The sequence below is a fragment of the Falco punctatus genome, assembly GCF_963210335.1.
Source record: "Falco punctatus genome assembly, chromosome: 5".
NCBI lineage: Eukaryota > Metazoa > Chordata > Aves > Falconiformes > Falconidae > Falco > Falco punctatus.
Genome location: NC_137584.1, coordinates 82,388,666 through 82,414,837, shown reverse-complemented (window position 1 = coordinate 82,414,837; position 26,172 = coordinate 82,388,666). Strand labels below are relative to the sequence as shown.

The 26,172-nt window shown below is 52.9% G+C and overlaps 1 protein-coding gene and 1 long non-coding RNA gene across 2 annotated transcripts in view; one reads left to right on the top strand and one right to left on the bottom strand.

The window, feature by feature from the left end:
- The first annotated feature begins 1,601 nt into the window (after positions 1–1,601).
- IRF2BP2 (interferon regulatory factor 2 binding protein 2) lies at positions 1,602–3,850 on the top strand. Its single transcript, XM_080388923.1, has 2 exons — positions 1,602–2,761; positions 2,991–3,850. Exons 1-2 carry the CDS (start codon positions 1,738–1,740, stop codon positions 3,704–3,706), a joined length of 1,740 nt encoding a protein of 579 aa, XP_080245049.1. The 5' UTR covers positions 1,602–1,737; the 3' UTR covers positions 3,707–3,850.
- Positions 3,845–26,172, bottom strand: part of LOC308064443 — a 56,640-nt gene continuing 34,312 nt past the window's right edge. Inside the window, exon 2 of the long non-coding RNA XR_013928385.1 lies at positions 3,845–26,005. This is a non-coding gene — a long non-coding RNA (uncharacterized lncRNA). The remainder of the gene's footprint in view (positions 26,006–26,172) is intronic.

The following is a 26,172-nucleotide window of genomic DNA, read 5'->3' as shown; positions in this document are numbered from 1 at the left end:
AGCACGAGGAGCGCGGGGGGGGGGGGGGGGGCGGCTACTGCCCCCACTGTCCGCCCGACCCCCGCGCCGGGCCGAGGGAGAGCAGCGGGAGGCGGCGCTTCGCGCGGGGCCGGCCCGGCGGCAGCGCCCCCGGCCCCGCAGAGCCCCGTCCGCGCCGTCGGGCGGCTGCCAGCAGCGGGGAGCCACCTCCCGGCGGCGGCTGCGGACGTCAGAGCATCCCCAGCCCCGGCAGGCCCCCGCCTCCCGCCCTCCTTCCCTCCCCCCCTCCCTCCCCCGTAACCTACATAACGCCGTGGGAAGGGCGGCCCGAGCGTGGCTGTCGGGGGGAGCAGCCTCCGCCGTGTTTACCCTGCCCAGGCAGGCGCGTGCAGCCGCCCGTACGTGGCGGGATGCGCCCGGTGAGGGGCTGCTTCACCTTCCGCGGCGGCAAACGGGAAGCGCAGACCCCCCCTTCTCCTCCTTCCCTTGCCCCCGCCCTGTGTTTTGGTGTGGATGCAGGCGGCGGAGGAGCGATTCGCAGCGTGGAAGGGGGACGGGGAAACGTGTCTGCAGCTTTTTTTCTTTTTTTGGGGGAGGAGACGCCGTTTGCTTAGTCTGTGTGAATTTTGCTAATCTGCATTAGAGAACCCCTGGTTTGTGGTTGAAAATGACAGGAAATCTAGAACGTCCTATTTCCTGTGCACAATGACAACAGTTAAAAAAAAAAAGTAATCGCTGTATTTATTTATAATGGTGCCTCCTGCCCCGGCGGGGAGAACAAAGCCGGGCAGCGGGGCGGGAGAGCGCCGGCCCCTGCCCGGGGGTGGCGCTGACCGGCCCCGGGGGGGGGGGAAGGGGGGGGCCCGCAGCTGCGGGGCGCGCCCGGGCAGCCGCGCCGTGCCCAAGGTCACCGGCGGCGGGGGGCCAGCGAGCCCCGCAGTGCGGGGGCCGCCCCGCTCATCTCTGCGTCCGCGGGTGGCAGGTTTCGGCGGAGCCCCCTCGGCGGCGCAGGAAATCGTAATAAAAACAGCAATAAAAATAATAACAGCAAAGAAGGAGGGAGCTGCGGCGTACCCCCCGCCCATCGCCCTGTCTCCCTGCGCTCCCACAGCCCTCCCCGAGGGCGAGACGGGGCGGGGGCGCGGCGGCCCCCCGGCGGCGGGAGGAACCCCCGGTGCCGGCGGCGGGGGCGCGGGCGAGGGGCCGGGGCCGGGATCGCGGCGGCGGCGGCGGGGCGGGGGCGCTCACCGCGCAGGCGCGGCCGGCACTGTCGAAGAATCGAGGCGGCAGCGCGCAGAGGCGGCGGTGGCGGCTGGAGCCCGGCACGGCACGACGCCGCCGCCAGCCCCGGCCCCGGCCCCCGCGGCAGTCCCCGCCCCGCCCGCCGCGCCGCGCCGGCCCCCGCCGGCCCGCGCCGCCCCGTAGTAGCCAGCGAGCGGGGGAGCCGTGCGGGCGGCAGCGGCCGCAGCCCTGCGCCAGCCGCGCCGCGGAGATGCGCGTCCCCGCCGCCCTGTGAGCGCCGCCGGCGGAGACGGCGAGGGGAGCGGCGTCCCCCGCAGCGGCTCTGCCTGCCGGGGCGCCCGCCGCGCCCCGCTCCAGCGCACGGAAGAGGAAGGCGAGGGGGAGGGGGCCCGGCGGACGGTCCCGCTGCGGCCGCGGCGCCCGAACCTCCCCGTCGGGACTCCGGTGGCGAGGGGCGGAGGAGGCGGCGGCCGGAGCCGGAGCGGGGGGCGCTCGCCGCTGCCCCGGGGCCGGGACATGTCGTCGGCGGCGGTGGCGGCTGCTTCCCGCAGGCAGTCGTGCTACCTGTGCGACCTGCCCCGCATGCCCTGGGCCATGATCTGGGACTTCACCGAGCCCGTCTGCCGGGGCTGCGTCAACTACGAGGGCGCCGACCGCGTGGAGTTCGTCATCGACACGGCGCGGCAGCTGAAGCGGGCGCACGGCTGCTTCCCCGAGGGCCGGGCCCCGCCGCCGCCCCACGCCAAGCAGCCGCCGCTCTCTGCCAAGGAGCTCCTGGCGCAGCAGCAGCAGCTCGGCCACCCCGCGGCGGCGGAGGCGGCGGCGCGGCCCCCGCCGCAGCCCCTGGAGCGCTACTCGCTGGCGGCCGAGCGGCCGCCGCCCCGCCTGGGCGCCGAGTACGGCGGCGGCCGGCAGGTCAACGGCATCCTGGTGCCCAACGGCTTCCCCAAGCCCGAGGAGCCGCCCGAGCTCAACCGGCAGAGCCCCAACCCGCGGCGGACGCACGCCGTGCCCCCAACCCTGGTGCCACTGGTGAACGGCGCCGGGCTCCCCGCCGCCATCGGCGGCCTGGGCAGCCGCGCCGCCGCCGCCGCCTCGCTGGCCGCCATCTCCGCCGCGCCCGCTCCGATGGCCGTGCCCGTCCCTCAGCAGCCGGCGGCGGCGGCGCAGGCGGCGGGGCAGGCGGCGGGGCAGCCCGGCGAGCTGGGGCACAAGCGCCCCGGCTCCGTCTCCTCCTCCTCCTCCTCCTCGGGCGGCGGCGGCGGCGCGGCGGGGGAGCACGACGGCGGCGCCAAGGAGAAGCGCGGCTCAGCCGAGAGCCTGCCGGCGGTGGCGGAGCTGGCCGCCGAGGGCAAGGGCCGGCCGGGCGGCGAGCAGGAATGGCTGGCCAAGCCCAAGACGGTGCGGGACACGTTGCTGGCCCTGCACCAGCACGGCGCCCACGCCGTGCCCCCCTTCGACAGCAAGTTCAAGAAGGAGCCGGGCATGGCGGGCGGCAGGCTGCTGGGCTACGAGACCAACGGCGCGGTGGCCAAGCCAGGTGAGGCGGCGGGGGCCGGGGGGCGGCGGGCAGGGCAGGGCGGGGGTGTGTGTGTGTGTGTTGCTCTCCCGGCATGCGGGGCGGAGGGTGCCCGGAGGAGGGGGGGAGGGGGGCCGCGGCCACCCGTTTCCGCGGTTGCACGGCGGTTGACCCCCGCGCCGCGCTGGTGCGTTGCGACTGCGCTGCCTTCTCACCCTCCTCCTCCTCCTCCCCCCCTCTGCCTCTGCAGGGGCCCGGGCCGCCCGGAAGAGGAAGCCTTCCCCCGAGCCGGAGGGCGAGGCGGGACCCCCGAAGATCAACGGGGAGGTGCAGCCCTGGCTGCCCACCTCGTCGGAAGGGATGAAGCTGCCGCTGACGGCCACCCCTTTCATGTCGCCCCCGCCGCCCACCGCCTCGCCCCACTCCAACCGGACCACGCCGCCCGAGGCGGCCCAGAACGGCCAGTCCCCCATGGCCGCCCTCATTTTGGTGGCGGACAATGCCGGGGGCAACCACGCCTCCAAAGACGCCAACCAGGTCCACTCCACCACGCGGAGGAACAGCAGCAGCCCCCCCTCGCCCTCCGCCATGAACCAAAGAAGGCTGGGCCCCGGCAGGGAGGTGCCGGGCCAGGGGGCCACCGCGGCGGGCGGGCTGGAGCCCGTGCACCCCGCCAGCCTGCCGGACTCGTCCCTCGCCGCCAGCGTCCCGTTGTGTTGTACCCTCTGCCACGAGCGCCTGGAAGACACCCACTTCGTGCAGTGCCCCTCCGTCCCCTCGCACAAGTTCTGCTTCCCCTGCTCCCGGCAGAGCATCAAGCAGCAGGGGGCCAGCGGGGAGGTGTATTGCCCCAGCGGGGAGAAGTGTCCCCTGGTGGGCTCCAACGTCCCCTGGGCCTTCATGCAGGGGGAGATCGCCACCATCCTGGCCGGAGATGTGAAAGTGAAAAAGGAGAGGGACTCGTGACTTGCCCGCTCTCGCCACCCGACATCACCTTGAACTCGAACTGCTCGAATTCTGTATATATCTATAAATATATATATATAAATATATATATATCTCCAAGACAAGGGAAATGTAGACTTCATAAACATGGCTGTATAATTTTGATTTTTTTGAATACATTGTGTTTCTATATTTTTTGAAGACAAAAGGTATGTACTTATTATAAAGGCATTTCTTCTAATGCTTCTCTTTTTTTTTTTTTTTTTTGTTTTGTTTTTTTGTTTTGGTTTTTTTTCCCCTTTTGTTATAGCAACTATTTGTTGTGCTTCCCTGGTGACAGTTACTGTTCAATGTAGGCTGTGACTTGCACTGCTTTTTTTAGAGAGCACTTGGCAAACCAGAAATGCTTCTAGCTGTATTTGTATGCACTTGTTTGTTTTTTTTTTTCTTTTCCTTTTTCTTTTTTCTTTTTCTTTTTTTTTTTTTTTAAATGCCAAATACACTTTCTGACATTGTAAAGATTGCCTTACTGTCTGTGATTCCTTATTCCTGGCCCCTGTCCTGTAGAGCTGGTCGCATGCAGGCTTGGTCTGAGGTGGCTGGGGAGAAGAGTGGCATAGCCAAGGCGGGGATGCCCTTTGCCATCCCACCGGCCAGGCAGCTTAGGGAGCAGGAGGGCTTTCTCCCAGGAACGCGCAGCTCGGGTTGCGATGGCAGATCTGCCAGATCCAGTCCCAAATTCCTCTATGTTTCTCAAGGGAAATCGCCTCCAGAGTAGGATTCGGAGAGGTGTCCGAGCGGCGCTGTTGAGTTAGGAATTTCTGGGTTTGTTTGGTTTTGGTTTGGTGGTGGTTTTTGGTTTTATTTTTGGGGTTTTTTTTTTAAGGCAAAGTGACCACAGTTCAAATGATCAGTTGTAAGATTAGAAAACTGAATTTATTCATCAATTACACGCCATAACGTGGAATTTTGATAACGAACTTAATGATACGGTTGGCGAAGGCGCCAATGTAGCGCTGCCATCTCTGGAGGCCTTCAGCATCACTTCTGGGGCTTTTGTGTCTTTGGACAAAGCTGGGGAGGTGGGGGAGAGACTGATTTTTTTCGTTTTCTTTTCTTTTTTTCCTTTTAATGCTACTTTAATTTTCGGATAGTGCAGGTGGACTTTGAGTTTGCTTATCAGTCACTTCTAGTGCTGTTGCTATTGTTACTATCGCTGACCCGGTATTTCCAAGTAGTGGCAGGTACGGTGTGGTACAGTGACAGGGGTGACTGAGGCTCTGCCAGATTGCCCGCGGGCATATCAGTGACAGCCCAAATGTGGGTGGAGGAAACCTGTAATTTCCTTATTACGTGTGCTTGAAACAAACCGACTGCTATTCTTTGAAAATGAAAATATAAACTGGTTGAAATGAAAGCAATTAGGGCTGCACATCATGGCCCTGGCCCTGCCTTTTAAACTACTTTGGAGAACTCTTTGTAAAGCCACTTCTTTTGATCACGCTTCTGCATCACCAAGCAGACTTCTAAAATCAATAAATCATTGGTTACTAGAAATAGTTCGAGTCTTATAGTGATGTTTTTGTGCTGTTTATAGTTCGTTGGCAACACTGCAGCTGTAAGAGCCCTTCTGTTGAGGTGTTTATAACTTGGGTTATAAGCGGTTGTTTCTGAGCAAAGGGTGGCGAGGTCGTCCCTTCCCGGGACGGGCTAATAAACACTTTCAGTATTGGAAGAGGAGGAGGAGGAGGAAAAATCTGTTCAGCCGACTATAATTGGAAGAATTTTGGGTGCTTTTTAGTCAACTGTTCTTATTGTGATAATGTTCAGACTGCAATTTAATGCAGAGTTAGATCTTTTTTGGAAGACTACTTTTTTTTTTTTTTTTTTAAAGAAAACGAAATGGTCATTATTAGTATTTGAAGATCAGAACTGCACATGCACAGTAATTTTTTATGAAGTGTTTAATGAGCACACCCACTACATTGTGTTCCATATTACAGGTCAATGTAATATTAGATAAGACTTGCATGATAAACAAATTCATTGAGTCAATATTACGCTTTAAACCTTATACCTATAGTCAAGATTGGTGTCTTATGTAAACACATTTAGCCAATTTGAAGAAAACGCACATGATATATATATACCTATATATATACCTATATATAAAACAAACAACTGTAAAGGATTCTTTGGAACCACTATGATCTGTGTAAATGTGTATTTAGGCACTTTATTAAAAAAAAATGGATTTTGAGCTGATAGATGGTAACAAGTTCTTCAAAGTTGCTTGGCATAATACCTCACATGGGATGAAGCTCATGTTTTTGATTAAGGTGGTAACCCTACTCTTAAAAAAGAAGCAAAACCGAAACCCCAAAGCCTCCCTAAAAAGGCCCCCAACTTCTGTGTTACCAGGTGGCCCTGCTCTGAGCCTGCCGAGGGCGAGACATGCTCCTGACAAAGCACATACCCTTGTTTTGGGGCCGAGGGATGCTGGTGTGACTGGGCGGAGAGGCCCGTAAGGAAGCATACCTTCCTCTTCCTCCCCGCCGGCCGCCCTGCTCCCGCAGCTCTCCGACTCCTGGAGAGGATGGAAACTTCCCGGCCGGTGATGCCAGGCGGTGGCCCAGGAACAACGTAGCTGGAAGAAGAAATGGCTTGTGGTAGCTATGCTCACTCGGCCGACCGATGTTCAGCCCCCAGACCCCTGCCAAGCGTAATCTGCATTGTAAAAGTTAACTGCAAAAGAAAACCAAACAAATCTGAGAGTGTTCATGCATAACTCATTTTTCTCACATTCCGTGTTGCTTTTTTCCTTCTGGTTACTTCACTGAGTTACAGTAATGCTCTGGTGGATTCTCCCTTTATACCAGTTTACTACTTCCTGGGCTACAAGCTGGTTGGTTTTTTTATTTTATTTTTTATTACTCTGAAGTCCTTTAGCTGCAACAGTGCTACTATTAATATTCCTTTTTAGACTTTTTCAAAGGTGGTACTGTAACTTGTGTAGTATTAAAAGTGTTTTAATGAAGAATGTGTGATTTATATTTTTTTTTCAAGCACACTTCCATGACTCTTTTTTTTCAAAGATATTTTTTCCTGGCAGATCACCTGCACGGTGCTTTTGTTGATAGCTGCTGAACTAACCTGTTGCTGTTTTTCCATTATTTTTTTTGTACTTCTGGCACTAAGTGTATGGAAACAAGGAGCTTTAAATACTTCTGGGACTATTTTATGTATAAAAAAAGAAAACTCAAAAAAACTGTAGTTGCCCAAGTGCAATTTTTTTTTTGTTTTTAATTTCTTTTAATACCATTTCTGACACTTGGTTGTGAACAGGCAGCAGTGTGGGGCAAGAAGGGGTGCGTGGAGCTGCCGGGTGCTGCCCTGTGCCCGGGGCCCGGGGGTGGGAAAGGCGCTGCACAAGGGAGGCTTTGACCGCCTTTGCAGTGGCCTCAGAAAACCTGGTATGTTTGGGAGCTCTTTTTAGATGTGCTGTAAACCGGGCCATGGCAACCGCGTGTTTTTATGAGCTAGCACTTAGGCAAAGGGTATAAATACATTTGAGAGTGCTCTCTAGTGGCTTGTTATGTCAACAGAGCCCCTGGATCCTTTCCTTCTGCGCCCGGGCCAAGCCCTCCTCATCCGTTCTGCTGGCGGGCAGCCGCTCTCGGTGGGACAGGACAGGATGGGATGGGATGGGATGGGATGGGATGGGATGGGATGGGATGGGATGCTGCTCTGGAATACCCAGCCAGCCGCTTGCCCTCCCAGGACGATGGCTCGCCTGCAGCGGGGTGCCTGCCCTGCCAGTTGTACCCGCTGCCCGTGTCTAATGTGCCCCCCAATGTGAGACACCCCGTGTGATGTGCAGGGTGTTAGGGCGCAGCTGCGCTCCCCACACGACGAACACAGCCTCTCCTCAGGCAGGAGGAGAAAACACTGGATCATGCAAAAATTAATGGCACCCGGAATAGCTGAGCTTGTAGTAAACTGAGATGTTTGTAGCCCCGACACCTACCGCTTCAGCACCTGCATCCCCATGACAGGGCCACAGGTGGGAGGCGTCCAATAATTAGGCTTGAAAAGGCTCAACCCTTAGCATTTCATGTTTTTCCTCCTCAAGCATTTGCATTTAGGCAGCTCCAGCTGCAGCTTTCGAAAAATAATTAAACCAGCCACCACCACCACCTTTCCCCAAGTGGACTCTTGTTCATATGCTACGGTCCAGCCCGGTATAAACTACATCTTCAAGTCTGTGCTCCCACAGGTAATGAGGCAAGTAAAACAATAAATAATAGTAAAGTAATTAAAAAAAAGAAAAAATTTTTTCCTCTGTTGAAACAGAAGGTGGGTCTGGGAAACACATGGATTCACCTTCTGAAGTGGGTGCGTTGCAGCAGGTGGCCCCGGCTGGCTGGCTCGCTGGATGGATTCCATGTAGGCCAGCGGGACTCCTGAGTCACCCTCCTTCCCTTGCCCTTTGTTCCCAGGAGCAGGACGCCTTTCCTCTTCCACAGCCCAAGGTCAGGCGGTGCTCCCAGCAGATGAATGGAGTGCCTGCTTATCCACTCCATCACCCGGGGCTGCCGCTCTGCTCCTGAGGTAACTCTTTCACTGCCTTCGGGCAGCCTCTGGAGCAAGCCACGAGCTTTGAGCACCAAGTGCAGGGATCAAATTTGAATCACTCAGCTCCCTGAAAGGCTCCCGAAGCCTCCCTTCTGGGAAAGAAGAAACACTGCTATCTCCCATAGACATCTCCTAGGTGCACGCTAGCGTCCGTATGTCTGCCGTGCTTGGTTGGCATAGGTGCGCTGAAGATGGGGTGGCAACTCTGCAGTTATTTTTATACCGCATCACCTAACTTTGCTTTCTGCCACTTGAGAGCTTGTTTCATAGAGATCGGTGTAGCAGAGTACATGCTAAAACCCAATCCGCTGCCGCAAGGGGAAGCCCCCTATAAAATAAACTCATGGAGAAGCCAGGAAAAGTCGACAAAATCTTCCTGCTGTAGTAGGTGTTTCTTCCTCCCGTCACCTCTGACTCGGCAAACACCGCAAGAAGCTGCTCATCAGCTCCCACCCCAACGCAGTGCCGGGGCAGGGGTGAGAACCCACCCTGCCCTTCACAGCACCCGGCCGTGCCCCCACCTCGGGGTACCCCTCCCTGCCCCCCCAACCCCCCCAACTTGCCGCCACTTGCCTCAGTGGTCCCCAGCCCCGGGGTGTCCCCATCCCATCCTGGGACGCCCTGCCACTAGCCGCAGGGCAGCAGGGTGCCCTCCTCTGCTGAGGGCTGTGGCTTCCCTGGGAAATCCTGGGAAACCTCCAGCTTGCAGGGAGACTTCAGCTGCTGCCTCTGGGAAGGGCATTCACTCTTCACTGCAAAATTGCCAAATATGTATTTTCTTTTACCCGTTTCCACTATAAAACACTTATTCTCACCTCCACCCCTGTCCCAGAGATGCCTCATGCCTTCTTTTTTTTTTTGTTGTTTTTTTTGGCAACCATTTGAAAACAAACAGAAGATGAGTAACCAGAGATGAAAGGTGTTATTGGTTCACCAGGTCACTTCCTTGCAGTGGGAGACAATTCCTCCCATTCCGAAGTGCCGGGCCAGAGTGGCTGGCTGGGGGCTGGGAAGTGGGCAGGCGGCGGGGCTGCGGGGGCACCCCAGCCACCCACTCACCCAGGATTGCAGGAAGGCAAGCTGGACTTTCCTCTTCTCCCTTCTGTGGTTTTGGATTTTTTCTTCTTTTTGCATATTTACAAGCTGAAGAAGGCCTCATTATTTTTTTTCAAATAGATTCCCTTTATTTTTTTTCCACCAGAAATACAGGTTTTCTCCAGCCCTTTTTTATAGAAGTGTCATATTCTCCAGCTGTCCAGTAGAAAGTGAACTTACAGATATTAGGCAACAACTGCATAACGGAATGGGACATTTAATTTTGTCCAGACTATTTGCAGTTTTTTGGCTTTTTTGGCTTAATTCGATTGCTGCTAAGCACTAGGAACAAATAATTTTCTCTTCTAAGATGTATCACACCTCAGTTCATGGTTAGAAAGCTCAAAAATCGGGCTACTCTATGAGAGACTTCAGTGGGAGCAGGGGGAAGGTGATGCTGAACATCACCTTTCTTTCCCTTTACAAAAATCAGGAAATAAATCAGCTCCTGCACACTGACTCATCATGCCTTTGCAGATCCTTCTTCATGCATTGCAATGAAAGCAAACCAGCACAAACACTGTGTTTTCCATTACACTTGCAAACTTATTTGGACTGAGATAATTTTAAAATAAACCCCCACACTATTTTTCTTGTGATTTTGTGGTGGTGATTGAATAGGGCTCAATCCATTTTCCATGTGAGAATACAGTGAGGGCAACCTCCCCTTCAGATATTACAGAAGGAAAGCGTTTTTTTCCTTGCAGAAAGTACCGTGCTATCTTTATTAACGCTGGGCAACAAAACACTTCAAACAGTAGCAGTGCATGAAATTCCACCAAATTGTGGGTAAGAGGAGAAGAGCAGAAGTTACTTGGTGATTTCCTGAAATCCCTTTCTTAACGATGAGGCTTCCCAGGTAGTGAACCCTTCTGGGAACAGCCGGTGAGTGCTGGGGGGTCCGTCATTTGGCCTGCGGCCACCCCTCGGGGAGGACTGCGGCAAGTGCTCTGCAAGTTTTGTGTGTTCCTGGCACGGGTGGAAGGTGCGGACCAGCAGCCTGGCCCGGCCATGCTGCCTCCCAATTATCTTCCTAGCAGGAACATTTTGAACAGCAGCGGCAGCATATGTTTCTTCATCCTATGTCACAAAAGTTTCCTGACATTTAGTGTTTTGGGGTGGATCCCTTCCTTTTCTGCTCAGAGTGCCAATTTCAGGCCTTCTTCTGACAGGTAACAGTCCACGAAGTGCTGGCGTGGCACCGATATATCTGGTTTGTGTAGGCAGGCTTCCAGGCTCCCTTTTTAGCTGCTCCCTGGCTGCAGAGGGATGGGGTTACCTGCCCTGGAGCCTCCCCTCGTCCTTCCCCCCATGCCCCTGCTGCCAGCGCTGCTTTCCTCGGGGGACCACCTTTAGAGGTGCCTGTGGCTGTCTGAGAGCATTGGGTTTGGGCCGTATTCACCTTTCTTACTGCGTGCGACCTCAAGGCTCCTTTAAGTTCTTCCTGATGGCTCCGAAGAGGTGCTGCAGCACTGCCTGTTTCATCCCGATGGTGACCAAGGCAGTTCAGCTAGTGGCTCGCAGGCTGTGTTTGGCCTACCAAAGGCTATGCATGCAACTACTTTTGTTGGCAGGAGGCTTTCTCTTCCTTCACTGGGCCTAATTTTATTAGAGGTTTTCAGCTCATGCATGAGAACTTCATACAAGCCCCTCCAAAAGCTGTAGCAGCGCTCAATCGTTAGGAAGAGGTACCGGTGCCGCTCCAGCACAGGCTTCTTCTGGATAAGAAAGGCAAAGGCAAAGAGGGGTACCGGCTGCATCTGAGGTTGTTGCAGGTGGAGCCAGCCTGTGCCTCTGAGTGAAATGTGTGTTTACCAGCTTGTCTTGAGTCCCTCCCCTAAGCAAAACCCTGACTTAGGTCAGTGAAAGCAGGACTGCAAGACCTGTTCCTCTTTCATTTTGTCCCTTTTCAAGAAGGTGACAGTAATGAAGCATCCTTTCTGTTTACTGCTTACAGCCAAACCCCACTATCGCTTCTGTGAAGCAGTTTGCACCTGACCGGAGTTAAAAACAAGCCTGATTTCAAAGCAGAGATAAAGAACTGCAGTGAGATCAGCAGCTTTAAAAAAAAAAAAAAAAAAGGCTAAATTAGGTGCCATCCATCCCTGCTTCTGCCTGTTGAGTGTGGGAGCTGGAAGCCAGCTGGTCTAATTTGCTCATCACTCCCTTGAGCTAAGTCTCAGGCTAGCACCAGGGATGGGCTGGTGACAGCAGTCTGAATTTAATCCCTCTTGCTCAGATGGTACACAGCACACTCCTTCGGGTGCCCCTCCTCCCATCCCATCACGTTTCAGTAACCACGCTCTGGGTTTCACCACGGTACCCACAAGTGTACCAGTTAGGGTCCGCATTGCCAGGAGCTGTTGCACAGTCAGGCAAGAGTGGTTTAGGCAAATGGTAAGCAATACTTGTGAAACAGAGTTAGAGTCATCTGGATTTCATTTGCTTTTAAAACAGAGCTAAGAAAGGCAAAATAAGGTGAATTTACTCTCCAGGCAAAAAAGCAAAGCTCATCTTTCAGGCACTCAGTTGCTGACCCTTACTTGGTTTAAAAAACAAAACAGAAAAAGCGACATTTTTCTTTTGCAGTCTGCCCTCCTTCTAATCCTAAACTGGAGTCCATCCTGCCAACAGGTCTGTCATTGACTTCACTAGCTCCGTGGGAGCGTCCCCGTGGGTGAAGTTACACCACAAGTGCAGAAGAATCAGGCCCTAAATATAAATGACGAGTTACAACACACACAGTTTTGCTCTAATTATTTGTAAGAAATCATTTCATTATAAATAGGTTTTTCGGTTAAGTGTATTGCTAGCATTACCTTATTACTTATTCATAATTAATTAAATCATAGCATATTTCTGTGTTATTATCATTTCCATATACTATAAATAATTCAGAATAAATGTTGGTTCTTTCAGGGTACTTTGTATGTACAGATAAGGCAACGGAGCAACCTGGGCCTGAGCTGAGTGAAGTTGCTCTGTCCTCAACTTTGTCACAAGCATGTCTTTAGGAAAACTGGGAGGGAAAGGGGCAGAGGGTGGCTGATGAGTGAAACAAAACGCTGGTTCCTGTTGTCAGCGTTGCAGGGCTCCTGGCTCCATGCAGGGCATCTTCTGGCTGCTTTTCAGAATAACCAGAAGGAAGTGCAGAGCTGTAGGGGTGAAGGACTTGAAGCTGTTATTGATCCACCGATTTGCCTTTTCTCCGCAATATTTGCTTCCCTTGAAGCATAGGGAAGGGGAGGTTGTTGTCACTGCCAGCTTAATTGGCCTTTTAAAAAACGAACACAAAATGTTGTTGGAAAATTCACATTTAAACTAACTTTAGAAATGTGTTTCAAGTTAATTTACCTGGGAAATGCAATCCTTACTCATGAATAACAAGAGAAACTCATCACGTTTCCAAGCAGAATCTCACATACGCTTTAAGACTTTGCTTATTGGTACTGGCATCTCACTGGTTTTTAATAGGAAGAGCTGAGCAAGTTTCTTGAAGCCATTCATTACTGTTGCTGTTTCCTTAGCAGTGTCTTAATGGGAAAGAGCTTTGTGAGTCCTGGGATGCAAGCCGTGTCAGGATGGTGGAGGGGGAGGCTGGACTCTGGCAGTGGGGTGTGCTCCATCACCACTAAGCCCATCACGGAGCTGGTGGAGGCAAGAATTGGGGCGAGCGGAACAAGGTCAGGCATGTGGAAGGTGTGGTAGAGTCAGGAATTGCTTCAAAGTTGAGGAAATTAAAAGAATAAGCCCAAGAACTGAGCTGAAGCAGTAAGCTTCATGGGAATCACTGGATACGCTCCCTAAGTGATTTTCTGGCTGATGGCACGTCTGTGCTGCACATGTGGAAACGTTGGCATAGCACGGCCATGGGGAAATCACTCGGGAACAAGGCTGGCACCAAGATGTGGCTGGCTGGAGCAGAGCTGTGTTGAATGAAGGAGCCTTGTGGCTGGTCTTCTCCATCTCATTTCCCATCTAGGGAGAGGAGGGGAAGCGCCCAACAGCTGTGCAGGGCCGAGGCAGAGCGTTTCGGCATGCACTGGGCAGGGGAGTCTTGCAAGGGGATGGCATCACTTTCATCAGGAGAGCAGCAGAAGGCACCTCATCATCCCTGGAAAAGGCCTTATCAGAAAGAGGAGGGCTGGGCACCATCCTGCCTGCAGGTAGATGAGCGGCACCGTCGAGCCCTGGGAAGCACGGGCTCCTGCCTGCGCTCCCTTCCTTCCTTGCTCAAAGTTTGTGGAGGAAAAGAAGATGGAGGTGATGCCAACAGAGAAAGGAGTGCATGGATTGGAGCCCCTCATGCAACCTGTGTTGTAGGAAATGGTTACGGTGCCTCTGCATTGGTTCAGCCACAGAATCTGTGCGGTTGTATGCCGCATATTGGCATGCAGCTGCCTGACTTTCCTTTGGCTGTAGTCACCTGGCAGTGGGTAGGTTTCTTATAGATACCTATTTAATAGAGCTGCCCTTGGTTATTGGCAAGTTTGTTGGACGCAATCCTCTGCAGAAGGCTGTTGGATGCTGGAGACAGCTCCTCTCCTTCTGTCCCCTTCATGATGCTCAGCCAGGGCTGAGTTTGCTCCCAATTCCCGGAGCACAATGGAACGTAGGCTCCCTGCAGGACAGCTGGTCCCTCTCCAGCTCCTGCGGGATGAGCAGCAGCTCCCACAGCCATACTCTGGCTTTTCTTCCCCCGTGTAAACACTGGCTGTGCTGGAGTCGCCACAGATTTACGGCAGCATGGCTGAGGTGAGGACCTGGCCCCTGCGAGTTTGGAAGAGCTCTGCAGGGAAGGAGGAAGAACGCAGGAGGAAGCAGGGGGCCTCCTGATGAAAGAGCACGGCTGGGTTTCTCCGTCTGGCAGACGGCACCGAAACTGTGTTGTTCTTGTTCTGGAGAGTTCCCCAACCATGCTAGAGGGTGGCACAGGGGAAGGAGCTGCAACATGATGCCTCTCAGACTGAGTGCAGCCAGCAAGAGCAGCAGCTGGGGCCGTTCACTCTATTCTCCCCCTTCTCACTGTGCTGGAGACTCCGAGCTTTGTGTTACACCAGTCGTCTGTGGCAGTTTCCTGAAGGGATGAGAGTTCTGAATATTTCTTTTTTTTAAAAGGAAATTATTTGTTTGAAAATTAGTGATTTGGACGTGCGGATTTTTGTGTGGAGGTGCATTGCTACCCTCTGCGATGGACACAGGAGACCGGCTGTGAATCCCAGGCAAGCAAATCTTGCCATGTTACTTTGGGGGAAGCGAGCTCTGCCTCTGACTTTCTGATATAGCCATGACCTGACCATGACCATGACCTTTTTTTGGCTGTTGGGTGCTACCAGGTTGTCCAGGTAGCTGATGAAGGGGCTGCGTGTCAGTGGGGCACCCTCCCCTATGGTGCCCTCTCCCTCCCCTGGGGACCGAGGCTGCAGACCCATGGGCAGCAGGTTTGATATGTTGAGGTGCCCCAGTTCACAGGGAAGCTGGTGGCAACCAGAGCTGCAGTGACCACTGGTCCCTCACCCTTTTTTAATTTATTTTTTTAGTTAAAAGAAAGGATGCTCTTTATCTAGCAGGTCAGGTCCCTGCTGGTGCGCAAGGCCCCTCCTCCCACACCTCTTATTCTCAGCTCAAAAGGGTTTTGTCGCTGCCTTGCAGTGTCCCAGCCCTGCCAGCACCCCACACATGGCCCATGAGCCAGCCGCAGCCACCCCAGGCTGAGTGAACCCCCAAAGGTGGGACCTGCCCGTCCTCCCAGCTGTGCTTACGCTGCTGCCAGTGCAGCTGGCAGGGCAGAGGCAGCCTGCTCTGGTGGGGAGCTGCGTGTGCGTGTCTGTGCGCCAATGGTGGCACAAGGGAAGCGGTGGCAAGGTGAGACCAAGCGAGGGAAAGACTGCCTGTCTGTGCAGCAGCGTGATGTAGGGCTGGCTTCAGCTCATGGCAAAACCTCCCTGTGGTTCTCCTCCCACCACTGTCCCATCACTACAGCTCACCCGGTGCAGAGGTGTGGGCTCAGCGAGCCCCTTGCCCTCTGGAGCTCAGAGGGGGTCCCCAGCAGAGCCGGCCTGCTTTCCCCTCACCATCCTTCTGGGTGAACTTCCATCTCCTATTTTTTACCTTTTAAAACAGATGGGAAAAATGGGGTCTTAAGGTCACTAACCCAGCTGCGTCCGTACAGAGGCTGGTCAGCAAGGGGGTTGGAAGCTGTGTCTCCCCCAGGTCCCAGGGAGCCCTGGCTCCCCTCCGGGCACAGTGTTGCAGGCAGGAGCAAGCAAACGAGAAGAAATTGCCCTGACTTAGCAAGAGGTCATGCAGAAAGATCCATGCTGGCAGGCGAGACAGTGTGCTAAAGATAACTGTTTGACAAACTATATTTACTCTCCCTTTCTGGGAGGACTTACAGGGGATTTGGAGCATTGTGCTAATATAAGCCATCCAGTGCCTGCGGTGGAGGAAGCGCCTACTCTGGGCTTCTTTGCGCTTGTGTCTTTACAAGCCATGAGAGGGGACACTGCTGAAAATAGCCTTGTCTCCTAATTGTATTCTTGGGAATGCTAATCAGCAGGCTTGCTCTTCCCACCAGCAGCAACCGGGCAGAAATGCTGTGTGATCAAACGCAGCTGCTCCTCTCGCCACTGCCGCCACCATTTCTCTCGCCAGCAGCACTGGCTGTCCCTGCCCCTGTTCCCCCCCAGCCTGCAGGGCGGGTGACCCATCTCAGCAGCTCTCGGAGCCAGGGGAAAGCCCGCTGTCCATGTTTTCTGGGTGTTCTGGGAAACCTCTGTGCCGGAGCTGGCTTTCTGCCTCCTAGAGCTCCCCACCTAAACAAAGGCAATGGGGGCTAGTGCCAGACAAAGGGGCGAAAGAGAGAATCCTCCTAAACAGTCGTGATTTTTCAGCCGGTATTTGGTAAGCTTTCCACCATGCAGGAAAAGAGGCACTTGAGATTTTGAGTATGCAGTAACCATGACAAATACAGAAGTACAAAAACAGCTCTAGGCAGCTAGAAAGAACAATACCGAACAAACAAATTAGCCATCTGTACCATCTCTAGCTCCTAAAAGTAAACATAAACACAGACCCACACTGAAAAGGACTGTACTGGTAATAAACCAATTAGCTCCACCAGCCCTTGGAGGCAGCAGGGGGTGAGGGGCAGGGACCAGAGGAGCAGACATCTCCCTGTCACCCTTCAGGTTGGCTCTCTGGGCTCCCAAAAAGGCTGGGGAGTGAGGATTAGCTCACCAGAGTGCTCCCCCCGCGAGTGACAGCAGGAGTGACACCATGGAAAATCTCGACCTTGGAAGGCGGGGGGAGGAATGGGGGGGATGTTCAGCGTTCACATTTCAGAGACTTCCTTTCCCAAGCCCCAGCCAGTGAGGGTCTTGTGATCCTTCCTCTCTCCTCTCCTTTGGGCGCAGCAGGGTGTTGGGAAGGTTATAAATACAGCAACTGTTTGCTCTAATCCATCTCTGTCCGTGGGGATCAGTACTGCATCAGGCTCCTCTTTCCTCACTCCCAATTTATCCCTGATTGACTTGCCCATCCCATGGCCACCATTCATAACCCTCAGCTTGCTGCGTTTCTTACCAATGTCTCCTTGTATGCCAAACACCTGCAGAAAGGTGCCTTAAAAAAAAAAAAAATCATCCTTTTAAGATGGAGAGGCACCAGAGAGGGTGGCTGGGGGCGAGGTGTAGCAGGGCAGCCCTTTCGGGAGCTTCGTTCCCCTCTATTCTGCATGGTGGATGTCTTACCCGAGAGAAGAGAAGGGGGGGCTGGCCATTTAGTAATTTTGTAATAAACTGCCTGTGTGTTGTGGGAGCCTGAACCCTTCCACAGAGTGTGAAGACCAAGACATTTGCCCTGCAAAGGACCTCTGCTGTGTACCTAAGGAAGGGAGCCAGACCCTTAGCGATGCAAAACAGCCACCTCAGAGGTTAGTGCATGGTGCTGTGTCCCACCAGCTGGGAAAGGACTGGGATGAGAAATGTCTCCATGGACACATCTCAGGGCGTTGCTGACTGCCTTCTCCCTTTGAGTCCCCTAGGCTGTTGCCAGTAACGTTGGAGGGCTGCTCCCCTCAGGGGATGCCAAGACCAGAGGCTACGCAGGGCACGCTTGCAAAGTTGCATCGCCACCTCACTGCCGGCGAAGCCTGCAGGCAGGAGCTGCTGTTACTGTAAAGATCTGCGTTAGCTGTGCCTAATTGCATCCCTTTAGGGAGGGTGCAAGCGGGTGAAATTCGAGTTGGGGGCAAGGATTAGGAGAGCAATGCAGACTGGAGGAGAAAACAAACACACCCATGAAAGGGCGGCATGCTAAGCCTAAAATCTGTCACTGTCAGAGAAGAGCTGCAGCAGCATCTGTCTAATAGCACATACCGATGGGGTAAGAACTCTTTGTTGGTGCGTGACCTTCAAGTCATCGCCAGGAATAGATTTTGGCTCCAATTTCAACCCTAAGTAAAGCACCTTCTCCTGTCATGATTTGGAAGCTGAGGTATTTCGGTTTCCAGAAACAGAGCTCGCAGGAGGCAGCCCGACGGCCCTGGCTGCTGCAGGGCCCTGCATGGCAGCGGCTGCGGAAACAGCGGGCTCTGCACTTCGGGAATGACACAGGGCAAAGGGGCTTGATGGGCTTCATCCCCCCTGCCCCTTGCCATCACACAGTGGCTCCCGTGCACTGTCTAACCCTAGCTGATAATGCAGCTCCACTTATTCTCCTAGTCTGCAAGAAACATGGGGTTTTTTTTTTTTCAGTTTATTCGAAGGACTGAGTATTTTTAACAGTATCATTCAGTTGTTGTCCCAGGCTCTTGCTGCTCATTTCCATACCAGAACTCTGCTTCTTTCCAAAGATCCCAAAGCCCAACAGCTGAAGGGAGCACGGTTTCTGACAAGAGGAAGGCTGCCTCCCCTTCAAGACCGCAGAGATGCAAGGTGGGACCCAGGGTCCCGAGAGCCATTTATTTATTTTGCAGGGCAGCTGTTACCTTCAAACCAAATTAATCAGGCCTCCCACTTCGACCCCCTCTCCTCAGCCTATTTCATGAAGTTGGCTGAGAAACACGGGGCGCTCGGCCCTTAATGGAAAACGGCAGTCTGGTGAGTGGAGGGCGGCATGGGGGTCACAAACCCCCTTTCAGGTGCCACTGCCCTGCCCTGCCAGCCCTGGGCACTGCCACTACGGCTCCCCTCCCGCTTTCTGGGATGGCAGCGTTAGAAGGAAACAAAGCACAGTCTGTTCTGACAGTAGAGAGGGCCCCCACCCTCAGCAGCGGTTTCAACAGCACATAGGAATGGGGTCCTGGCTCCCTTGCCTCTGCGAACTGAGGTCTGGATTTGCTTCTGCGGAGCTGGCAGCTCAGGGTGGGCTGCAATGCAAAGGTCACAGCCACGCACGGGCTGTGCTTCGTCAGCGGTCTCCACGAGCGGAGGCAGCATGCGTGTGGTTGGGAGAGGGAAGGGGTAAGAATAGCACGTGCAGGCCTGTGCACACTCTGCCTGCCCTCTCACAGGCCAAAAGTTCCTGAACCACCCCCAAGAAGAAAATATTTCGCTGAACATCACCCAAAATGAGAGGTTTTAGTTCAGTGGAAAGCTGTGTCTGATACACCTCTGGGGCCTGGGGAACTAATGCGAGAATCAGGATGAGCTCTTGAGAGTCAGTGCTGGCAGTGCAGGGGGAGGCAGCTGCTTTTACTGATGGTACTTAAATCTCTATACCTTTAGGAACATTTTCTCTGCTTGTTTGAAATATCATTTCAGCAGCCACGGAGGACAGTGCAAGCCTTTTGGTGCTCGCTCTGCCTAGCAAACTCCAAAACACAGGGGATATCAGCCACCACAGAGGTAGGGCGGCTGGCTGGTGGCGTTCCAGAAACAGAGGAGCAGGCTTGGAATGGAGAATATTTCCGAGGACTGTTTAACTTGGTAGACTTCAGCACCATGAGCTGGCTTCCCACAGGTGAAGAGCACACTGCTGCTTTACGGACCCACCACGGCAGCCACTTGCCTTGGCTGGTCAGGTGTAGCGAGGCAAGGCAGATCAGAAGCCGTCAGGACAGATCAGGGAGGTTCCAGATGCGCTTTGCACCACCTTTAATGAGCATAAGGTGTGTGGCAGAAGTCCACTGTGTCTCATAAACATGCTTCTTCCAAGTCACTAGGAGGAAGCTGAGCAAGGAAAGCCTAGCTGTGCTGTCTCCCCGCTGGGAACTCTCATTTTCCAGCAGTGGCGGGGATGGGTGCTGTCATCTGCAGCCCCGTGTCTCCTGCTGTCATTAGGATGTTTAGCACATTCTGAGATCTGATTTTCTTCCTGCAGACGATGCATGAGCATGCCAATGAAATCTGGCATGACAGGAGTGGGGAACAAGATGCTCTGTGCACAGAGCCTGCAGCTGGTAGGGGGTACAGTGACATCTGAAGTCTGTAAGGATGTTGTCAAAGCTGACAGAGCACCAAGCCTGTGTAGCAAAAGAGGTAAGGCCTTCGTAGGTACCTGGTTTAGGGCTAACATCTTACACCCAGTAATGACTGTGGTGGTTTTGATCCATCCAAAAGCATTGTATGGGATTGCTTGATTTACAGTGGGTTGGCAGAGAACAGGAGGGGTGCTCAGGAGGGGTTTGGGGGTCCCTTTTTTGTTGTGTTTTGGGTTTTTTTTTTTAATAGAAACCACAGCAATTCTTTGTAGTACTGCAAAAAAAACCCTGAAACACTTGAAACTGCCTGAGCTATTGGAGCAGAAAACCTAATGCTGCTCCCTGTGCCGCACAGGAGCCTGCTCCTCCCGGGCATCTTCAGAGCCTGAAACCCACAGCAGCAGGGTGCCGGCTGCAGCCACCCGCTTTAGTGGCCACAAGGAACTTTTCTGTACAGGGTAATTGTCAAATATGCTGGGTTTGGTTTATTACCACAGCCAACAGGCATGGCAGATGCCTTACAGACCCGTGAGATAGATAAATCCTGGTGGTTAATGCTCTCCTCAGTTCCTGCCCAGGCACGGTCCAGATCCATACATTTGGGTGGACGGGAGCTGTGTTGTCAGGATTTTCAGAGCTTGTAACTAACTCCTACATTCATGCCTTTTAAGAGATCTGCTCTCCCAGGCATGCAGTTAGGGTAGGTTTGTTCATCCCTCAGGTCTGCCTTCTTCAGTGTGAAAGAGGTGGGAGCGGGAGGAAAGGGAGGAAGGAAAACTTTCTGGTTTACAGATAGTTACAAAGCTCCTGAAAATTAAACTATTTTTCATATGTAACAAACTGTGCATGTCCTGTTCAGCAATAAAAACATCAAAAGTAGTACTAAGAACTAATGTGGGCTATAAATATTGACTCATATTCATAATATTTTCATAGGGCCATTGTAACTAAAATATAAATGGAGTTTTTATTTTAAACATTCAATATTAATCAAATGGTTATGAAAGTACATAGCAAACAACTGTGACATACTCATGGCCTAAATAATAAAAATGAAATGGGTGATGAATTCCTGTGAAAATTTAATTTGCAAAAGAAAGAACATTGCATTAATAAGGCATAATTATATCATCAAATATTTACCATTATTTGCTGGAATTAATTTTATTTTTATTTTACATAATAAAACAGTGGGTACATAAAGCAGCAGGCTGGTTCCCTTCCACACTCTTTCTGTGCCCCCAGGTCGTGCAGGCAATACACTTGTAACTCGGGTTTTGCTGCTTTGTTTCACTGTTGTCCTCTAAAGGCTCTAATGCTGCAGTTAAAAATCTGACATCTCGTCTTTTTTATTACTCAGTACACACCAGTACAGCTGCTATTTCAATCCACACCTCTATGGGGAATAACGTGGCCCTATATCTTTCGCAGCCCCAGGTAAGCGGACGAATAACTGTTTCACAGGGGCTGTCTGCTGGGGGCTGTCGCACAGCAGCCACCTTCACTTCTCCAGGGCTGGCTGCTCTTTCCCACCACAGAAGCTGGGAGAAGACAGAACCCCGCGGAAGCTGTCAAGCTGATGTCCCCCTCCATCCAACAGCCAGACCAAGGCTGCCAGCAGGGCTGCGTTTAGCAGAAGGTGACACCAGCCGATGGCTGCCCCTCCACCCGCCGTGTTTTATTCCTAGTCATTGTGCTGAGGTTGATTTTCTTCCTACAGGTCTGCCAGCCGAAGGGACTGGGACATTTCCTGAGGTGCTCCTGCTGAAGTGTAGGATCCTGATGGGACTGCCATGCAAACAAGTGCTTGGAGGCATACCCGAGCACCTGGGCAGGGTCAGCAGGGAAAGGCTGGCCTGGGGTGCAGGGCTGTGGTCATCTCGAACCGATGCCCTCCCTTCCAGGACGGTGGGTTTTCCACTGGTTTTCACAACGGTTGCTGCCACCTGGTTTTGTGTTGCAGTTGTTTTAGACAGCCTTTGCTTGTGTCAGCCAATGCTGAGAGACTCAGTGGGTTCTTGGGGTTTTTTTAGGTTAATTTGGAAAACTTCCCTGATTATACATCTGCCAGTGTAATTTACATCTCTGAGGATTGGGTTGATTAGAGAATCAGTGAGAATGATTAATTTTATTCATTGACGGCAGGGCTATGAGTGTGCTGCAACCTGCGACTGAACTGATATTTGCTTTAATTGTTCAGCTGGGTCCCTGGCAAGCCTGAGCTGAAGCTGCACAAACTTGCTCAGTAAACACTTCTGGTAGCCCGAGCTTCAGCGGTCCTGCTGAGCCAAACCAAGCCCGGCCCGTCTTCTGGCTACAGGCTTGAGGTCCAACACCCCCACACATGCACACACATGCATGGGAGAGGATTTTGAACTTTGGACGGAGGCATGCCTACGTCAGATGTGAGGTTTTAATGCCCGGTGCTGGCAGCAGCAAGCTGCCGAGTGTGGGACGATGTGCTTTACCCCCTGTCTCCAGGGGGCTGCCATCATCGGTGGCAAGCCCATGTCCCTCCTGCATCTCACAGGCAAGAGTGCTCACTGCCCTGGTACTGGAAGAGGTTGGAGGGAAGGGAGAGAAGCAAGCAGGCAGCGCTGGATCATACTGCTATTATTTATATAATTAACAAGGAAGCTAATGGGGTAGAAAGCACGCTTTAAAATCTGTGGGTACCTCCAGGTGGGGAAGCATGCTTTGCAAGCACTTTGGAGGGCTAGAAATCAAAGCGGTCTTGACAAATGTGAGAAATGGTCTGAGATCAATAAAACAAAATTCAATACAGGGCAGTGCACAGCACACATGTAGAAGAACTCAGGTGGGTAACGATGCCATGGGGAAGGGCTGGGCTGGCAGCTGCTGAGCAGGGGAGGTCCAGGTGAGTGGCAAGGCAGCAGCTGGTGGTCCAGGACAGGGAAGGGGCCAACAGGGAGGTGGTCGTGCCAGATGTAGGGTTGGGAAAATCACCATTTCTCCCTCCTCAGGGCTGATCCAGGTGGAGGACGGCATCCCACTGCTCCAGGGCCAATGAAGGTGAGTGTGGAGGAGAGTGAGGCATGGTGGTAGCCTGGAAGACGTGGCTTACAGGGAAAGGTTGAAAGAACTGGTTTGTCCAGGCTGGGAGAGTAGAGGATGAGGGCAGATGTGGCAATGTGTCAACTATGTAAGGATTGCCATTAGACTAACTAGTCTTTGGGTAGACAAAGAAGGTGGTGAGCTGTTTCTCAGTGAGAGTGAGCTGGGTTAGAGCTAAAGGAAAAACATGCTGTAACCAGCAGCGGTAAGAACAGCCCTGGCGGAGGGCTGTTCCTGTCACCGAAGATATTTTAAAAAGGTTAAACAAATATCAGTCGGGGATATCAGACAGGAAGAGAGGGCAGGGGAGGGGAAAGGGGGCTGGATGATCTCTGGAGGTCCCTCGAGCCGTACATGTCCACGACTGCTGTCATTCAGGTTGGGACAGTGCCCAAAATGTATCTGGTGAATTCCACACGTGTCCAGAGTGACTCCTCGTCCCAAGTTGTATGTTGTCCTAAAATGGTCCTTGATTTTTGCAGAGAGGTCATGCCTCTTATAAAATGGGATATTTAGGGCAGCAGCAGCACCTGCATCCCCAAAAGCAGGGGCCAGATTCTTAATATTTGAAATTGTTTTCTGCAACCTTACCTCAAGCCTGGCTGAGTTTTACACTCATTCAGATCAAAGTTTCTCTACTGGCATGACTACAATGCCTGCACTGCCAAAGCTAACATATAATACAAATTAAATGATAAGTTGTATGAAATTTTGTTTCATCTATATCCAACACTAATATTGTAAGATGTAGAACCCTAACCTCCTTCCTCAAAAATAAAATAAAATAAGAAGTGCCAAAAAAGAGCTGCCAGGAAGAAAGCAGACATTGTGCTGGGCATTAGCTTAACTAGGAAAGGCGGGTGAGGTTAAGCTGAATGAAGCCGATGTGCAGAATAGGTCAAGCTAGCCAATGATGTCAATATAAAAGGCTGCTGTGTCAGGCATGGGCTAGTTAAGTCAGGAGACTGAAGTACAACGGACTGAGGGATGCCGGAGCTAGAAGGCTGCATTCAGATTAGGAAAGAAAATGTCTTCAGGTGTTGTTATTTCAAGCTCAGCTAAATTCACTCACCTTTTCTAGTCCCGCTTTGCGGATGTGCCCTATGGGACCCTTGACAGTCTGAGCTACGCTGTGTTGGGCAACGTTCATCTTCTCCCTGTGAAGATGGATCAGAAGGAGCACACACACCCCACCGTGTTTCACTATTCATTATATATTTGAAGAGTCACATCTTCTGTGAGGAAGGAGAGCTTAAACAGAGAGAGGAGTTGGGCATCGTGATTGTACGGTGAAACAAACAAAAATAAATAAATCCGGTTTTGCTACCTGTTATCCTTGCTTTAAGCAACCTCTGCCCAGAGCCAGGTGGTAATTCCCTGGCTCGCTTGTATTTCTGCCTGTCTGCCATCACCTCTGCTCTATTTCTTGCTCTGTTTCCCCAGTTGGCCAGCCTGCGCACCAGTGCCTTTTACGGCCGGGAAGGGGAGGCCAGGGCTGCGGCTGCCCACCCCCACCCTGTGCCCGCTGCCCCCAGCCCACCCGAGCTTGCTCGCACCCTTGGGACAGGCGGCACGGCCCTGGGGAGCTGGGAAGGGGGGCGGGCGAGGGGGGTTATATTTAGCTCACCTAGGAGGAGCGCTACGGCATGACATCAGCCTCGCTCGCTCCTCGCAGCCCGGCTGTGCTCCGCTGCCCCGTGCCCGCGCCCTGGCTCCGGGTCCCGGCACCGCTCCCGTTACCCGCCTCCTGCTCTCGCCTGCTGACACAGGGGTTGGTCCTGAGTGCGAAAACAAATGGCTGAGGACCCACGTGTGCCGCTTTGCACAGGGCAAAAGCTAGAGCAAGCCCTGTCACTCACCCGGCGGTATTTTGGCAGCATCGTTGGGTATCAGCATGGGTTGGGAATTTCAGTCCCTGCCCGTCTCCAGTGACAGGCCCCGGTGGCCCCAGACACGCTCTGGCTGAGCTCAGCATTTATCAATGGTTATTCCAGGGCAGAGAGTTTTGCAGCCACAAGAAACACGTTCCTGTGGGTTTATCCTTCCAACTTCACTGCCGGCAGCGCGACGGGAATAGCCATTCCAGCCCCTACAGCACAGTGGGCTGCGGGCACCCGTGCCCCGGTGCAAGGCAGACAAGCCCCAGCTTGTTTCACCCCCCGGGCTGGAGGCTTTCCCCTCCGGGTGTCAGCTGGGATCAGTGTTTGGGAGTCAGGCTCTTTTCTCCTCCTGCATCAGGGCTATATTCGGCAGATGCCATGGTTACCTACCAGGTCCTCAACTGTAAGAGCTGTCTGGCCCAACCTGAGGAGCTGAACACAGGCAGTGAAACGAATACTTTGTATTTTTGAGATTAATGAGGCTTCTTTCACGTGTGACACGGATGGCTGGATTTTTGGCAGTGCTGAGCACCTATGACTACTACCACATTCACTCAGAGCACGTTGGCACGCAGCGCTCTGGAAAATTAGGCCATGTTTCTCCAGTGCAAAAGGCTTGTTGATGTGTGGGATATCAAATGTGTGAAATTATTTACACTCTGCTTCTTAATAACAATAAAAGGATGACTCATAATTACTTTCTGAGAATAATAAAATCCTAGACACAATGCTTCTTGCACCGTACAGTGAATCTGTACAGCACAGCGTATTAAATGCTCTCCTTTATTACAGAATAGTGATGTCTAATAACTCCTGAGCTCAAGTTTCACCACAGTATTTATAATTCACATCCATAATAACATTTTCCCATTTAACAGCCTGGGGCAGACACCACAATGCGTTATATAGCACGGGTGCAAATAATGAAGATAGGATGATGTCATTGTGTAGCGTTCCTCCTAAGCAATCTAAAAATACTCTCTCCCACTTTTCCACCTTTCATCATCGAAAGCTCCTTCCCGCCTGATGCTTTTGCACTTGTTCCCATGGTAACAGCTTCTATTGTAGCCCAGACCCTCATGCAGATGTTGTCATTGATCCAACACCTTGCGGCAGCTTTGATGGTGCATTGTCTTGTTTCCTTCTCTCCTGTCTCTGTTCTCCCCCAGCAAGGGTGGGTTGGGATGCTTCCTCCTGCTCAGTGCCTTTGATCTGAAGGTGGAAAAGGGGGAAAGTATCATTTAGGTTTTATTATCAATTCTATTCCTCCTTGGTGTGCTTTCTGAAAGCTAAAATAATACGCCGTGGAGCCAGCTACAGGTTTGCTTGTGCAGTTGTTAAAATGGGTGCCTTAAATAAAACCTCTGGAGGAATCAAGA